Source organism: Panthera tigris, chromosome E2 (assembly GCF_018350195.1).
Source record: "Panthera tigris isolate Pti1 chromosome E2, P.tigris_Pti1_mat1.1, whole genome shotgun sequence".
Taxonomy (NCBI): domain Eukaryota; kingdom Metazoa; phylum Chordata; class Mammalia; order Carnivora; family Felidae; genus Panthera; species Panthera tigris.
Genome location: NC_056674.1, coordinates 33,472,841 through 33,491,126, shown reverse-complemented (window position 1 = coordinate 33,491,126; position 18,286 = coordinate 33,472,841). Strand labels below are relative to the sequence as shown.

The 18,286-nt window shown below is 40.9% G+C and overlaps 1 protein-coding gene across 1 annotated transcript in view; it reads left to right on the top strand.

Annotated features, from left to right (window-relative positions):
* Positions 1-13,365, top strand: part of BBS2 (Bardet-Biedl syndrome 2) — a 33,092-nt gene extending 19,727 nt beyond the window's left edge. Inside the window, exons 10-17 of the mRNA XM_007090186.3 lie at positions 66-207; positions 295-466; positions 1,105-1,234; positions 3,040-3,171; positions 3,892-4,029; positions 4,918-5,030; positions 12,032-12,180; positions 12,886-13,365. Of these exons, the coding sequence (XP_007090248.2) occupies positions 66-207; positions 295-466; positions 1,105-1,234; positions 3,040-3,171; positions 3,892-4,029; positions 4,918-5,030; positions 12,032-12,180; positions 12,886-12,992 (1,083 nt within the window). The 3' untranslated portion in view covers positions 12,993-13,365. The remainder of the gene's footprint in view (positions 1-65; positions 208-294; positions 467-1,104; positions 1,235-3,039; positions 3,172-3,891; positions 4,030-4,917; positions 5,031-12,031; positions 12,181-12,885) is intronic.
* Positions 13,366-18,286: the final 4,921 nt, after the last annotated feature.

Sequence of the window (18,286 nt, the reverse complement as noted above, 5' to 3'; positions counted from 1 at the left end):
TATGATTTAAAATTGACATTAGTTCACTGTTTCGGTGACTGAGTCGGAAGTCGGATGTTTCGTAGGCTGAATTGAGTCCACTGAACGAGGCTGACGGGCCTCGGGGCGTCATCCCAGCCAACACCAAGCTGCACACCGCCCTCTCAGTCAGTCTGGGGCATGAGACCCAGCCTGCTCACGTGGAACTGTGCATTTCCACCTCTAACGGTAAGGAATTACTTGGAGCTGGCACCTGTGGACGCCTGTGCCTCCTGGGAGTGGTTCTGGAACTGCCGTTTTCTCTCTTCCCGGCAGACACCATCATCCGAGCAGTATTGATTTTTGCCGAGGGAATCTTCCTGGGTGAAAGCCACGTGGTACACCCCAGCATTCACAGCCTTTCCAGCTCCATCCGCATCCCAGTCACACCTCCCAAAGATGTCCCTGTGGATCTGCACTTGAAAACCTTCGTGGGTTACAGAAGCAGGTGACCCTTTGTTTCCAGCCAGCACTTAGAGGGAGGCAAGATGGGTGGATTTCCTACCATGCCGTGGATTTTGGGGGCGCCATTTTGATGATTCTACCCACCTAACCAAGATTTCCCATGACCTTTTCTTCCCTAATTTGAAATCTTTCAAAGATAAAACATGAAGGCTATGTAACTTTAAGATGGTTGTTTCCTGGTTTTAGTCTGGTGATCTTATAACGACAAAAGTTACAAAAATATGTTTAACTGATGAATTTTCAACTTCTGGTTTTGGCCACTAAGACTACAGAGTCAGGATGCACTTTCATATTAGGGTTATGTATAACCTCAGCTAGTGAAGGAATATCGCTACATTTGTGGAAGATAAAAGCCATTTCACATTTCTTTTAGGGTGTTTTAAACCCTTGGTGCTCGTATGTATATATGTATAAGACTCATGTTGTCTCTGATCCCAAACCCCATCACCGTAGTACTTGATTGTCAAGTTTTTTGGGTTTTTTTTTTCCCTTCAGTAAAACTCATAAATAACAACTCAATGACCCAGTTAGTGATTTTATAGTTGTTATCTGGGCCTTGCATTTTGAAGTAATATTCCATGCAGCACATTTCTCATCTTGTGTTGCTTTGGTTGACCACAGCACCCAGTTTCACGTATTTGAATTGACAAGACAGCTCCCCCGCTTCTCCATGTATGCGCTGACTGCCCCCCACTCTGCCACCGAGCCACTCAGCTACGTCAACTTTATCCTTGCGGAACGGGCACAGAGGGTGAGTCTGACTTTTTTCTTTCAATATTGTTGCCCCTTCAGCATCCTTTGGATGTTTCTTAGAAGGGGAAATTGCATGAATGAGTTATTTGGTAGCAGTAATTACGACATGAAAGAGGCAGGTGAGTTTGGTGTTGGCTTATAACCTGTGACCAAAACACTGCGAAAATCTCTTCTCTCACTTTGAAAAAATACACCACCTTATTTACGTGAGCAGTCTTTAGTTGCAGATAAATTCTTACCAGCTTTTAATTGGTGTCATGGCCTTGGTGTACTTGTCCTGACCCAGTGTTTCAGGAGGAACTTGCTTCGAATTGGAAAGAGGGTGGGAGTTTGAGCTGAGAACATTCTGGATTCAGATGCTACCTTAACTAGTTAAATTTTAGTGATTTTCTTAGTGCTGTCAGCCCTCACCAGTCTGAGCCTCAGTTCCCTTATCTCTAAGTGAGGCTAGTCCCACCTCACAGGGGGCCCTGCAGATCACATATTTGGTGTGACAGTACCTTGTAAAGTGTAAAGGACTAATGCCAGTGGCCTTTAACCTCGGCTGGGCTCCGGAAATCTGAGGGAGGCTTTTTAGTCACGTAGATTCTTAGGTTCTTATGTGGTCAAGGTTCCCATGACCTTTACTTCCCTAATTTGAAATCTTTCAAAAATAATAAATGAAGGCTATATAAGTTTAAGATGGTTATTTCCTGGTTTTAGTCTGATGATCTTACTATGACAAAAAGTTACATAAACGTGTTTAACGGATGAATTGTCAACTTCTGGTTTTGGCCACTAAGACTACAGAGCTAGGATGCACTTTTATATTAGGGTTATGCATAACCTCAGCTGGTGAAGGAATACCGCTGCATTTTACATGCTGCTGCTCACCATTATTGTTATGAATATTAAAACTTATTTTTTACTTATGTGGCTGTATCTCTGTGTCTGTGCTGTGTGTGTGCATGCGTACTTCATTTACCTTTTTTTTTAAAGGATAGAATGGAATAGTTTTTTTTTTTTTTTTATTCTTTTTTTTTTTTATTTTTTTTTATTTTTTTATTTTTTAATATATGAAATTTACTGTCAAATTGGTTTCCATACAACACCCAGTGCTCATCCCAAAAGGTGCCCTCCTCAATACCCATCACCCACCCTGCCCTCCCTCCCACCCCCCATCAACCCTCAGTTTGTTCTCAGTTTTTAACAGTCTCTAATGCTTTGGCTCTCTCCCACTCTAACCTCTTTTTTTTTTTTTTTTTCCTTCCCCTCCCCCATGGGTTTCTGTTCTGTTTCTCAGGATCCACATAAGAGTGAAACCATATGGTATCTGTCTTTCTCTGTATGGCTTATTTCACTTAGCATCACACTCTCCAGTTCCATCCATGTTGCTACAAAAGGCCATATTTCATTTTTTCTCATTGCCACGTAGTATTCCATTGTGTATATAAACCACAATTTCTTTATCCATAGAATGGAATAGTTTTAAGCAGACTACCTCATCAAGAGTATAGTCACAGAAGAGCTACAGTGTAAACAGGCTTAGCACCATACCCAGTTGTTTCTACAATCCATATAAGATTATGTCTACACTGAAAATGCTGTAAAGTCATGCATGCTGTGGGGCCAAACATAATTATGAATGTTACTTAAGATCATGTATGAGGTGGGAAAAAGGAGTGTGATTAGTGTTTTCTTGGTGGGAGGGGGTGTGAAGTATAATTGTTTTTTAAACAAGCAGTAAATCTAGAAAGAAAGGTAATTCTTAAGAATGACTGTACTTTAAAAATGAAAGTTCATTTCATCCTATTCATTTTTAAGGTTGTTATATGGCTCAACCAGAACTTTCTGTTACCAGAAGACACTAACATTCAAAATGCTCCATTTCAAGTGTGTTTCACGTCCTTACGGAATGGTGGCCAGCTGTATATAAAAATCAAGCTTAGTGGAGAGGTAACGTTTACTGTCACAGGCATAGATTTCCTATGTAATGTTTACCATTCAGTGCAAAGTGAGGTGGGTGGCGATATCAAGGTTGTAAAACTGCATGTTTCAACGTAGTCTGTTAGTGTTAAAAGTGTCAATCGTTTTAGACACTGGGGTATAATCTAGAAGGTGGTTTTCTGTCTTCCTCCACCCTTCCCTTCAGCACTTCCTTGTCTAATTTGGGAAGGATTGGGGATACGGAGGTGAACAAAAAACATTTTCAACGTTTGAATGATTTTGTTGTTTAGTTTAGAAGGCCAGAGGATTGATCTTTTAGCCTGCTGCTAAAATTTATAATTTCCTTCAGGGCTAACACCTATCTGATTCATCACCCCATATAAATTTAGGTTCAATAAATGTGTTGAATGTGGGGAAATTCAGGTAGTGTTTTAGCTAAGTTTCTCTTTAAAATTTTTTTTTTCAACGTTTTTAATTTATTTTTGGGACAGAGAGAGACAGAGCATGAACGGGGGAGGGGCAGAGAGAGAGGGAGACACAGAATCGGAAACAGGCTCCAGGCTCCGAGCCATCAGCCCAGAGCCTGACGCGGGGCTCGAACTCACAGACCGCGAGATCGTGACCTGGCTGAAGTCGGACGCTTAACCGACTGTGCCACCCAGGCGCCCCGCTAAGTTTCTCTTTAATATCTGAAGATGCTAAGCTTGTCTCTTATTTTCCCCTGGATAGATCACCGTAAATACTGATGATATCGACTTGGCTGGTGACATCATCCAGTCGATGGCATCATTTTTTGCTATTGAAGACCTTCACGTAGAAGCAGATTTCCCGGTTTACTTTGAGGAGTTACGAAAGGTGCTAATTAAGGTGAGGGCACCCGGCGGCTGCATTTGTGAGAACGTGGTAGTCTCATGACATTTGAAATGTGTCTCGGAAGATGAGAGATACCACAAATGTGTGTATGTTACAGGATAGCCATGTTCTTTTTTTTTTTTTAAACGTTTATTTATTTTTGAGACAGAGAGACAGAGCATGAACGGGGGAGGGTCAGAGAGAGGGAGACACAGAATCTGAAACAGGCTCCAGGCTCTGAGCTGTCAGCACAGAGCCCGACACGGGGCTCGAACTCACGGACCACGAGATCGTGACCTGAGCCGAAGTCGGATGCTTAACCGACTGAGCCACCCAGGCGCCCCTGGATAGCCATGTTCTAAAGAATTTTTGAAAATTGTTACAGTTGAATTAGTTTGAGAGGGCCCACTAGCTAAAGGGTTTCTTTTATAAAGGTGAGGGGTTTAGCTTCTGACCACCCTGCTTTCTTTGTTTGGTTTACAGTTAAACAAACGTCATATTAACCTTTTCCTTTGCTAGCCACTCATCTTATCTCTTGTATTCACCTTGCTCTTTGGTTTAGTGCTTTCCAACAACCCAAATCCAAAAGAAAAAAAAGAAAAAAGGATAGTGACTGGTCCTCAGTTATAACCGCATTCTCACCCCAGATCTCTCAAATGTTAATATGCATGTTGCTAGGGCTCCCGGTGGAGAGGTCCAGATGGAGTGTCATCTTGAGTGCGGGAGGTGGTATAGACTGATAATTCATTGGTGAGGTGAAACCGTGGGGGAGAGTCGAGATGGTGTAGGTGAACAGGGTAGAGAGAAGGGCCTCTGTGTGTGGCAGATAGTGTCTTCTCAATCTGACTAATTTTCAAGGAGTCTGTGAGGTCTTTTTCATTCCTGAGTGTTCGTGGTCTCCAGGTGGATGAATACCATTCAGTGCATCAGAAGCTCAGTGCGGAGATGGCCGATAATTCTAACCTGATCCGAAGTTTGCTGGTCCGAGCTGAGGATGCGCGTCTGATGAGGGACATGTGAGTATTTACCTGACAGGTGCGAGTTTAAAAATGTCAGCAATACGGAGTAACAGCTCTCAAATGCTGCTGGTAGGAGTGCACACTGGTACAGTGACTTTGAAAAATAACTTGGCATCATCAGTGAAGTTGAATATGTGTATTCCCTGTGACCCGGGAATTCTACTCCCAGTTTATAACCTAGAAACACTTCTGCGCATATACACCAGGATGTTTGTACGAGAATGTTCCTGAGGCATTGCTCATAAGAATCCCAAAGTGGAAACAGTCCACAAAGTAGCATCAACAATGTGATGGCTAAATTATAATATAGTTGTACCATGAAATATGGCATCTGTCTCCATGACATATGACAACATGGACAAATCTTACAGGCATAAGGGAAATTGAAAGAAGATTCAAAAGAACGTGTACAAAATGCTTCCTTTTATGTACTTTGGAAACAGACAACACTAAAAAGTGTATCATGTGGGAAGCATACATAGGTGAAGAAGATGTAAGGAAACGTAGCGAAGACATTACCACATAAGACAGTATTTTCTGTCAGGGGAGGAGGGACTGTGTTCAGAAAGAGCCCATCGGGAAGCTTCCGGGTTGCGGCAATGTTCTGTTTCCGGACCTGGTTAACAAACATTTGTTGTGTGAACTATTCTGAATGTGTTTTATATTTTACAATAAAACAGTTAAAAAAAAAAACACAAAGATGTGCAGATCTAGCTTCTTGCAGAATTTTTCTCGGCACTAAAAGTACTGAGGTAGATAGAGTAAGACACCAGGGATGGATGAAGTTTGTGTACATTAGAGGCAAGGGTTCACCCAGGGTGCCACTTAGGCTTTTTCCTGAAAGGCCTGAATCATCGGCATACGTTAAAATGGTGTTGCTCAGAAGTAAGTGATTTTTAAAAGAATTAACATTGTTGAAAGTTTCAGACACATACAAAAGTAGATGAGGTAATACGGTGATTTCCTATACCCCTGCCACCTGGCTTCGGTCCTGGTCACCCCCTGGCCCATCCTGCTTTATGGCCGCGCTCACCTTCTTCCTCTCCCACGCACTGGACTGACTATCTTGAAGCCAATTCCAAACATCATATCCTTTCGGCCATAAATATTTCAGACAGTGAGCCTTTGAAAAACACTAACCACAATACCATTATCACATTTAGAAAAATGTAAAATAATTTCTTTTTTCTTGTTTTATTTTGTTTTAATGTTTTATTTATTTCTGAGAGAGAGCCAGATGCGGGGCTCGAACTCACAGACCATGAGATCATGACCTGAGCCGAAGTTGGATGCTTAACTGACTGAGCCACCCAAGCACCCTGTAAAATAATTTCTTAATATCACAAAATAACCTAGTCAGTGTTTAATTTCCCCAGTTGTCGCACGTGAGAGCGCGTGCGCACGTGTGTATGTTTTAAATTGGTTTGTTCAAACAAAGACCAAAGGTTAAGTCTCTTTTAGGGGCACCTGGGTGGCTCAGTCGGTTAAGTGTCTGACTTCGGCTCAGGTCGTGATCTTGGGGTTTGTGGGTTTGAGCCCTGCATCGGGCTCTGTGCTGACAGTTCAGAGCCTGGAGCCTGCTTCAGATTCTGTGTTTCTGTCTCTCTCTGCCCCTCCCCCGCTCACGCTCTGTCTCTCTCTGCCTCTCCAAAACAAATAAACATTAAAAAAATTAAAAAAAAATTAAGTCTCTTTTAATCCACATGTTGCTTATTCTTTTTTATTCTTTTTCCCAGCCCTCTCCCTCTTCTGTGGTGTCCCATTTTGGATTTTGCTGATTGCATCCTTGTGATAATGTTTAGTAGCATTCTTGTCCCCTGGATTTCTGTCGAAATGGTAGTTAGATGCAGAGGGTTGGTTAGACTCAGGTTCAACTTTTTGGCAAGAATAGCTCATAAGTGGTGTTGTGTACTTCTACGTGGGAGCATATAATGCCTGGTTGTCTCTTTCTATTCTGTTACCAGTCGTTGATGATCATTACGTAGATCCATTATTTCTTTAGGAGTTTGCAAAACAGTGATATTCTAATTCTGTTATTTTTTTCTTCATTTTTAGCAAAATACTTCTATGAAGCATAACATTCCCTTATGAATAAATGATTATTTTGCTCCCTGAGGTACAGTTTGTAAGGATTATTTATCAGCTTTAAGCTAATGAGTTGGTTCTCTAGCATCTCTGTGCTAACCAGTGAGATTTTTAAATCCTTATAAACTCATATATTTTAACATATTTAATGTGCTCAGTCCATTTTAGTTACTCTGTATAATGGCCAAATTGTCCTGTCTTAGGCCACTGGAAACCTTTTCAGGTTGGCTACAGCTACCTTTGGACATAGCCAATTTTTCTGTTAGGTCCTTGTTTTCTTGTACAAAATATTTTAGGCTTATCGGGTACATCTTTCTGAATCTGGAAGCAGCCACTTCTTTAAGGAGTCTTGGTTACTTTTAGTGGGAATTGGTATTTAGAGATTATAGTCTGTGCATGAGAGGTGCCCATTGGGCACCGCCCTCTGGGCGGTTACTGTTTCTGGACTTTTCAATGGGTAGAACCAGGAAATGTATATATTTTTATTGTGAGACTATCATGAGTTCATTCTGTTTCCATTTCAGATTTATGAATGCGGGCTCTTAGTTTTTATTTTAAAGTATATCTCTTCTTTCTCACATTGAAAAATCTTGGTTCTAACCAGTATCAACCTGTTTGCTAGTATAATACCAGTGTGACTGGTGAATAGTATCAACATCAACAATATGAGTGCTGAAAACAGTAAAAACTTTTTTTTCTAGTTTTTTTGTGTCTTTAGAGTATATTCCAGTAGGGATTTTTAGTCAAGTTATTGTATCTGAAATACTTCCCCCCTTTTTGGTTATGCCACAAATTTATCTACAGTTAGGTTCATTTGGTTCATTTTGCTTTTGGTCTTGGGAGAATTGGCATTTTTCTTCTTTTGGGTTTAATTTTATTACACATTTATTAAAACTTTTATATAGAGTCAGTTCTATAAAACAATATGCAGAAGAGTCTAACTTTTCTCAGTTGGCTCAGGGTCTGACTTTGGCTCAGGTCATGATCTTGCGGTTCACGAGTTTGAGCCCCGCATCAGGCTCTGTGCTGACAGCTCAGAGCCTGGAGCCTGCTTTGGATTTGGTGTCTCCCTCTCTCTGCCCCTCCCCTGCTTGCGCTCTGTTTCTCTCTCTCTCAAAAATAAAAACATTTAAAAAATTAAAAAAAGTGTCCAACTTCTCATTCCTGTCACCTTCATCCTATTCCCTCCCTTTCACTATAAATAACCAGTCAAAATTTGAATACACACACACACACACACACACGCTCATCTTCTCACTCTATAGATAGATCATAGCATTTTACTCTTTCCCGCCTGGTGTTTTACAATTAAAAATATGGTGCTCACTGCATAGTTACACACAGAAATACTATTCATTGTATTTACGGCTGCGCAACACTCATGCTCTGGGTGTTTGTTCAGCCAGTTCCCTCCATTTGGATTGCTCTTTTGCTCTTATGGATAATGTTGCAGCGCATAGCTTTGTTATATTATCTTTTCATATTTTTGCCGAGATACCTTTGGGAACAAGTCCTGAAGTGGAATTGCCAGGATAAATGATAAACGCGTACAGAATTTTGCAAGATATTGCCAAATTCTCTTCCATTAGGTGTTCTGTCATTTTGCATTCTCAGAAGTAATGTGTGAGAGTGCCTGTTTCTCTTCAGCCTTGCCAATGGAGTATGTTGTCACACTCTTGGGTTTTTACCAGTTCAGTGGGTGAGAAGTGGTCTCATTGTGGTTTTAATTTTCATTTGTTTTATTGCGAGCAGTGTTGAGCATCTTTTCATTGTTTTAAGGGCCATTGGCTTTTCTTTTTGTGTGTGAACTGTTTATCTTGTCTGTTTATGTATTAGGTTTATTAATCCTTTATCTGTGATAGGAAATGCATATTTTCCCCCAGGTTTTCATTTGTATTTGTCCTTTGCTTATTAGATTTTTAACAATTTATTTTTAGGGAGCCTGGGTGGCTCAGTGGGTTAAGCATCCAGCTTCAGCTCAGGTCATGATCTCACGGTTTGTGAGTTCAAGCCCCACGTTGGGCTTTGTGCGGACAGCTCAGAGCCTGGAGCCTGTTTTGGATTCTGTGTCTCCCTCTCTCTGCCTCTCCCCACTCAAGCTGTCTCTCTCTCCCAAAACTAAACATTAAAAAAAAAACAACTCAGAAAAAAAATATGTAAGTGCCCTGGTTAAAATAAAGGATATTATTTAAAAAATAAAATTTATTTTTGGTTTTGCCACGTAGAAGTTTTAAGAAAATTTTATGTAGTCAAAGTGGCTAGTCTTTTCCTTAAACTTCTACACCGAATTCAGAGTAATTAACCTATTTTTTAAATACCTGTATGTTTTCCTCTTTTACATTTAAATCCATTTCGGTTGGAGTTTATCCTGGTTTTCAGCATAACAGTGATAAGTTCAGTTTTCTCTTTTTTGCACTGTTTCAATACTCCTACTTTAAAAGTCCATTTCCCACTGATTTGAGATACCTTTACCATGCATCATGTTTCCACATGCACTTGGGTCTATTTCTGGATTTCCTATCCAGTTTTCTTGGTCTGTCTTGCTCTTCATTTGGGAGTGCCATTCTTTTCCTTACTTTGTATGGAAAGTGCTTTGTATGTTACCTGGTATGGCTAGGTTGCTCTTCCTTTTCATGGTTTTCCTGGCTGCTTGTGCTTGTCTTTTCCAGTGAACTTTATCACCAGGTTTTTTAGCTCCAGAAAAAAAAGATAAGTGTTTTTACTGGGATCATGTTAAGTTTATTAACTTGATCTGACGTTGTTACAAGGATGTTCAGTCTTACTAAGAGCACGGTCTGTCTTTATGTGTTCAAGTCATGTTGTAGGTCTTTCGTATAGGTATCAGACTTTCTTGTTAAGTTTGTGCCTATTTTATTTTTGCAGTTGTAAATAGGATCTTTCTTCCACATTATATCTTGTTGTTTTTTTTTTTAGTGTTTATTTTTGAGAGAGAGAGAAGAGAGAGCAAGCAAGGGAGGGGTGGGGGTGGGGAGGGAGGGAGACTGGGAGACAAGGATCTGAAGCAGGCTCTGTGCTGAGAGCGCAGAGCCTGATGCAGGGCTCAAACTCATGAACCTGAGATCATGACCTGAGCCCAAGTTGGACACTTAACTGATGAGCCACCCGGGTGCCCCTATATTTTTGTTGTTTTTTTTTTTTTTGGAGTATATGAACACTGCTGATTTTTGTATATTGATTTGGTAATCTACTACTTTACTAAATTATGTTACAGTTTTTCCAGATGTAAAATTGCATCCTTTGTAAATGGAGACTGGTTTGCCTCTTTGTAATTTGTTTTCTTCCCATTATTTTTTTTGAGGTATATTAGGTTTCTGCTTTTTCTGGCCAGCTACCTCTAGGGCCCCTGTTTAACCCTGTCTCTGGCTTTTTTTTTTCTTTTTCAGTCAGAGAGCCATTGTTGGCCTTAGGCATTTGACTGCTAAAATGGAGGAAAGTGACCACCAACCTCTAAATTCCATTTTTCCTGAATTATTTATATTTCATTTAGAGGCTCTCAGATGTATCTGTTTTATTTTTTAAAGCCAATTTAGTTGATATATAATTTACTATATCCACGCAGAAAATTCACCCTTTTAAGGTTTACAGTTCAGTAAATTTTGAGAAACATGTATAACCGTGTTGCTACTACCACAGTCAAAATGTAGAATATTTCCATCGCCCTTTTGTCTCTCTGCATCAGTATCTCTCTAACCTCTAGTCCCTGGCCATCACTGATCCGATTTTTCTCCCTGTGGTTTTATCTTTTCCAAAATGTCACATAAATGGAATCATATAGTATAGGCCTTTTGAGCCTGGCTTCTTCCACTTACCTTAATGCCTTTGAGATGGATCCATGTTGTTGCCTGTGTCAGTAATTTGTTCTTTTTTTATTGCTGGGCATAGTACTGTTCCACTGAATGGATATACCATATTTTGTTTATCCACTCACCACTTAATAGACATTTGAGTTGTTCCATACTTCAGTGATTGTGAATAAAGCTACTACAAACATTTGCATACAGTTTTTTTATAGACATGTTTTCATTTATTTTGGGTAAATACTTGATAATGGTATTTCTGGGTCATTTGGTAAGTGTATATTTAACTTCCTAAGAAACTTCGCAGTCATTTCACAAAGTAGCTGTACATTTTGCATTCCCATCAGCAGTGCGGGAGAGTTCTAGTCATTCCACATCCTTATCAGCATTTGGCTTTATCAGTTTATTTTATTTTAATCATTTTCATTGTGTAGTAATATCTCATTGTGCTTTTAATATTATGCCTTTGTTTTTAGTTTTTAGTTTATTTTATTTAATGTTTATTTTTGAGAGAGAGACACACACAGCACAAGTGGGGGAGGGGAGAGAGAGAGGGAGACAGAATCTGAAGCAGCTCTAGGCTCTGAGCTGCCAGCACAGAGCCCGATGCGGGGCTTGAACTCACGAACCGGCTCATGACCTGAGCCGAAGTCGGACACTTAACTGAGCCACCCAGGCGCCCCTTTATGCCTTTGTTTTTAAAACCTTGATGAAATTTGAAGTTGAATTTACCAGTTGTCTAAAAATATTAAGAATAAGGTCACTTTTGCCCAATGAATATTAATCAGAAACTGTGAAGCCACCTTACTGCCTTGCCTACTTTTCTTTACTCCCCCACCCAGCGGGCGTTTATTAATTGTTGGTTCCTAAATTCAAACAAACCGTGGACCACTAAACAAGAAAGGCCATTTGTGTTCCATTTATTTGGAGGAAACAGAATATGTTGATGGAAACTTTCTCAGTGTTGTCAAAGCAAACATTTCAAAGCTAAAAAAATTGGTGTCTTTATGTACGTAAGAAGTTTACAGGTTTTCTCAGGTAAGCCTGCCATATTGGGGTATGATGAGGTTCATACACTGATGTTGATTTACACAGGAAAACCATGAAGAATCGCTACATGGAACTGTACGACCTTAATAAAGACTTGCTAAACGGATACAAAATTCGCTGTAACAATCACACAGAGCTACTGGGGAACCTCAAAGCAGTAAATCAGGCCATTCAAAGAGCAGGTCGTTTGCGGGGTAAGTCTCTTTTTGTAGCACCCTAAGTAGTCTGTGATTTTGGGGTGAGAACCATTAGAGGTAGTGGTGGCTTCAAGAATTCATATTGGGGCCGAGAGCGGCACCCCTGTAACACTCAGCTCAGTGGAAGCCACTTGACCTTGGCTGGCCTGTTTGGCTTTAGTCAGTCTGCAGACTTCAGAGGCAGGAAAACTTTCAGCGCCTTTTCTTAGGTCTTGCTGTGTCTTTCAAGAAAAACCTAGCGACATATACCCCAAAGGAAAACCTCAAATACACCTATTTTTTTAAAAAGGGAGGCTGAAAATTAATGAGCTAAGTATCCAACTTAAAATTTAGAGAAAGAGTAATAGAATAACCAAAAGCAGCCGAAATATAGCCAGAGATTTAGACCTGAAATCTGCTGTTTGGGTCAGTGCTTTGACCTTCTTTTAGAAATAACCTTTGCTAGGTAGATAGAAGCTTTGATTCTTTTCTATAGAACTGACTTCATTTCTAGGTTGTAGATGGTCTGTAGGTGTGGTTTGTGATAAATTCCCTCACAAAGATACCTTTTTTAGGGAGTGGTAAGATAAATCAGTTAAATTTGCACACCATATATCTCTTTTCTTCCCTGGTTTTATGCTGTTTTAAAGCTGGCCTCTGATTTATAATGTCACTTTGAATGATCTTTTGGATTGTACTGATTGGATGTTTTATCCCACACAGTCGGAAAACCAAAGAACCAGGTGATCACTGCTTGTCGGGATGCAATTCGAAGCAACAACATCAACATGCTGTTCAGAATCATGCGCGTGGGGACAGCTTCTTCTTAGGAAAGGAAACAATAGGTAATGAAGTTCCTGAAAAGTGTTTTTCCCTAAAATTCTAGGCTAGTTTGCTTTGGATTATATCCCGGTGACCCCAGGTGCTAAGAATGGTAACAGCCGTGGTGAGTGGTACAAATGTAAGACAACGCTCTGCATCTGAAAAGCGGATCCACTTGCTATTTTTAAAATCAGCGGCAGTAACCCAATACTAGGTTTGTGTAGAGTGGGTGAACACTTTGAACACTTTGAAATGTTAGCGCTTCAAAGTCCAGTTTTTCTGTACGTATGTATGTAAAGTTGGCATATAGATACATCTTTTTCCTTGAAATTGTAATTGAATTTGTAATTAACTTTCTTTTTCATTAAAACTTAAGAGTTACACTTTGTGTTGACCATAAAATCACCACTGTATTAGAATTACATAAACCATTTGTACTGTGTGGAGGAAAACACAAGCATGGATATTCCATTTGTGTGCCTTATCACTGAAAGGGGGGTGGGTGTAAACAACAGATTTGCGTTAAGGGAGTCAGTTGAGGGTGATCTGTTGTTGGAGTAATGTTAGCTACTGAAACTAATAGACCTCAAAATTTATCATGACCCATTTATTTCTCCTTTATGTTAGGATTTCTCCATAGTTACTCAGGGACCCAGCTTCCTGTGATCATTCAGCCCTGTCATCCTCTAGAGCAGCCTTTCCCTGAGTTCTCTAGAGAAAGAAGTTTCAGGAAATCAGGTCAGGTGACAATTTTCACATTCATCACATACAGTGAAAACCTGATGGCACAGGAACCCTGTTGGAGAAGGGCTGTCCTAAGGCCTTACAGGTATTTATATCCCAGTCAGTAGAAAAGGGAAAGCCTTTATCAAAGCTATGATCTGGAAATAGCACATTATCATTTCCACTCATGCTCCCTTAGCTAACATGGCCACATCTCACTGCAGAGAGGCAAGGAAGAGAAAGCTGGTGTCTGTGCCAACAGCTAGCAACTCCTTCCCTCAGAGTGAAACTTTTGCCTTAAGGTAGATTCTGGGACTGGTTTAATGTTTAAAACATTCGTCATAATGTGGCTGTTGTTGAAAGCGCTGCTGTAAACATTGGGGTACAAGTGCCCCTATGAATCAGCACTCCTGTATCCTTTGGATAAATTCCTGGTAGTGCTATTACTGGGTTGTAGGGTAGTTCTGCTTTTAGTTTTTTGAGGAATGCAAAGAGCCTGAATGTCCATCAACTGATGAATGGATAAAGAAGACATGGTTTATATATACAATGGAATACTACTTGGCAATGAGAAAGAATGAAATCTTGCCATTTGCAACAATGTGGATGGAACTGGAGGATATTATGCTGAGTGAAATAAGTCAGAGAAAGACAGATATCATGTTTTCACTCATGTGAAATTTGAGAAACTTAAGACCATGGGGAAAGGGAAGGGGAAAAATAGTTTAGAGAGGGAGGGAGACAAACCATAAGAGACTCTTAAATACAGAGAACAAACTGAGGGTTGATGGGGGGGGGTGTGGGGAGAGGGGAAAATGGGTGATGGGCATTGAGGAGGGCACTTGTTGGGATGAGCACTGAGTGTTGTATGTAAGCGATGAATCATGGGAATCTACTCCCAAAGCCAAGAGCACACTGTATACGCTGTATGTTAGCTAACCTGATAATAAATTATATTTAAAAAAAATTTAAAAATAAAACATTCATCGTGTTCACATCTTAACAGCATTCTTAAGTAGCGGGGAAGTGAAGCCATCCTCTTGTGGTAAATTAATTTTGAATGACCTCTTCTATTTCTGAAGTGGGAGCTTTGTGGAATCCTAATTTTTATGAGACTGTGCCCTATAATACCTTTATTTTGCATTTTCAATTTATAAGCTCAAAAGACCCATATATGCTGTGTTCTTTTTTCATAATCCCTGGAGTAGAAAAACATCTTACAGGTGCTTCAAAGGTGAGGAAACTGAGCTGTGGGGATTAATTATTTGCCAGAGTCACAGAGCTACTGGCGAAATTCGAGTCCTACTCTTTTCTTTTTCTATCATGACCATAATCTAACCTGTCTGTAGCTTTTGGGATTAAAATCTCTAGTTGGTGTTGGTTTTAATTGCATGACACTACTCATTTTTAGGGATCCTAATAATCTCATCAAAGGTCATTCTGTTGTTCTTCAGCCAAAAAACTTCCTTCTTAGACCTAAAAATACTCATGGCAAGTCTTGAAGGGGCTAACCTGCAGTAAGGTAGCTTTACATCGCCCTGACTTACAGGTTAAAATAGGTTATTTTCACAATAATTTGATCCTCTTGATAGTAGTTATCTCAGCCCAGGCACAATGTTTTCTAGAGTCTCACAGCTTGGTGAGTCATGGTGTGGGTTTGAAACCAAGGAGCCGTGCCCCTCCTGCTATTCCAGACTGTTCCCAGTCATGTAAAGACTGGATCAGGTGAAAATGTTCATAAAACATTCTACCATCTGTTTCCTCTCAGAAGTCACCGTGTTCAACTTAAGGATGAGAATATCAATTATTTCTCTTTTGTTGTCACATTTTTCTATCCTGATAGAATCTGAGCGCCTTCTAAAATGTCACGGCTTAAGCTCTATTTTGTTGCTGAATTTTATTGAAGCTTTAAGTGAACACTGAGGTTTCATTTAAAAGCTGACCTCGGGGGGCACCTGGGTGGCTCAGTCAGTTGAGTGTCTGACTTTGGCTCAGGTCATGATCTCATGGCTCATGAGTTCGAGCCCCACGTCGGGCTCTGTGCTGACAGCTCAGAGCCTGGAGCCTGCTTCATTTTTTGGGTCTCCCTCTTTCTCTCTGCTCCTCCCCCGCCCACACTCTTGTCTCTCAAAAATAATAAATAAAAATGTTAAAAAATTAAAAAAAAAAAAAAAAGCTGATCTTGGGGTGAGGGTTCGGATCCCGTGTTGGGCTCTGTGCTGACGGTGTGGAGCCTGTCTCCATGTCTCTCTGCCCCTCCCCTGCTTGCTCTCTCTCTCTCTCAAAAATAAACATTAAAAAAAAAAAAAAGCTGATCTTGAGGATTCTGGGATCTGGGAGAAAGCTTTTTAGTCATTTTTTAAGCATCCTTTTAAATAAAGTCACCCTGCCCACATCCAGATTAAGGTACTCTATATTTTTTATTTTCATTGTTTTTAAAGTTTATTTACTGAGAGAGGGAGAGAGAGAATCCCAAGCAGGCTCTGCACTGTCAGCACAGAGCCTGATGTGGGGCCTGATCCCCACGAACTGTGAGATCATGACCTGAGCCGAAATCAAGAGTTAGACGCTAAACTGACAGAGCCACCCAGGCACCTCGGTACTCAATATTTTAGCGAGTATGGTTTTTATCATTTCCCACCATGTCTGCCTGTCCACGTACATCAAGGCTCAGCTCAAATGCTCTCTCCTCAGGAGACCCTTCCCCTCCCATGTCTATTCTTTAACCCTTATTACATTCTGTGTTTAGGTAAATGTTAATCCTCCACTGAGAACAGGGGCTGCGTCTCAATCACCTTTCTCCTCCCAGTGGTGCCGAGCCAGTGCCCCGAGCACAGAGAGGCACCCGCTGCTCTCCGTGGAATCGCCTGCCTTTAGCCCATCCGTGGCTTCAAAAATCAAAGAACTAGGGACTTTACAATTATGCAACCCTAGAAGTGCTTTACAAGGATGATTTCTAACATTATTTATGTTTCAAATTTTATAATTAGCAGTTGCAGATCTGCCAGTGCAGAGTCCTGTGATCACAGAACTAAATTATCTCCACTTTTCACTTTGAAACTAAAGTACAGTAAGACACCCATTGCAGCTTGGTGTTTTGCATTTTGCCTCTTTCCCATCTGGCCCCTGCCCACACTAGATGCTGTAGCTCCTGACTCATCTTTTTATTTGTATGGTACAGAAATCTGCTTTTCCTAAAACGATGCCACATGGACAATTCCCAAGTAGTTTTCAGAGCTGTCTATGTGGACTGATTTTGCATCAATCAGAGAAGGAAATCGTGTGTTTCTGCGGGAATATTCTGTTCATTAGGGCTGGAGAGCCTGCCTCTGGTGTCACAAAGGGTGACCCTTTTAACAGGGTTTGTATTTTCTCACTCAGTTTGAGTAATATACGAGTAAGTACATAATGGTATTGAAGAGACCCTGGCAGCCAGAACTCCTAGCTGAAGAAATGCTGGTCTAGGAAAGGTAGCCCAGGCATTGATTTATTTTTTCCCCGCTGCGGAAAAGAAACCACCACATTCAGTAGAGTTTGGAAGGTGGTTGGTGAGCAGTAGGAAAGCCAAGTTCAAAACCAGGTTAAAAAACAGCCCCTTTCTCTTCTAGGCTTCATTTTCCACATCTTTAAAACAGTGTACTGAAGTTAGATTATTATAGGGTTCTTCCTTGAACGTTTTATTTTTCCTCCTAACAGAAATGCTAATATGCTGTCCAAATAACTACGAAAATGTTCTTAATGTCCGTCATTATTAACACGTAAAGGGGATTTGTTCTGGGGGGTTGACCTTATGTAGCTCTAGGAAGTGGCAGAGCAGTCTCTGTGAGGCACATTGTCTGTCTCGTGCGGGAACTGGAAGCCCAGAGGACGGGCAGGGAGACCTCGAACAGAGATGCTGAACATCCAGGGGCAGCTGGGACAGTTGCAGCCCAGATGCGGATTCACACCAGGAGGTGGGCTTCTGGCTAAGCAACGTGGTGAGCTACTAAATGGCTACCGCCTCATCCGGGCCCCCCAGATCTTGCACAAGAATTTGTGGCTCACCCTGACTGGGAACGGAATTCTGGGAAATGTGGTTCAGGTTAGCCAAGTCGGTACCTTACAAAGCGCCACAGTGGCTGTGCCAGGATGGCGCGACTCCAGATGAGCTTGCCTTTTTATTTTTACATGTTTTAATTCTTCACAACGAACGTGTATTATTCATATAATCTGAAAAAACATAAAGCTGTTCTCTTTGAGGCGGGGGAATAATCTTCCTTCACTAAAAGGAACAATAAGAATTGGAGGTTCACTGTTGAGAGAGAAGATGCCATCTATTACACAGGTGAACATCAACAGCTCTTACCTGAAAGAAGGATTTACAAGATGCCCGTGTTTCAGTTCCTCTTTTGCCACAACTATTGACACTGGCTTTAAGCCCTAAAAATCCAGGTGAAGAATGAAGTACTAAGGAAGACCAGCTTCTCAATCACTGAGTGTCTTCAGTGCAGAAAAGTGCCCTGCGAACACACCATCTTTCCCGTAGATGATGTAACTGATGGAAACGTCGGAGCCTGGCCCTCCAGGAGTCTCTCCCTTC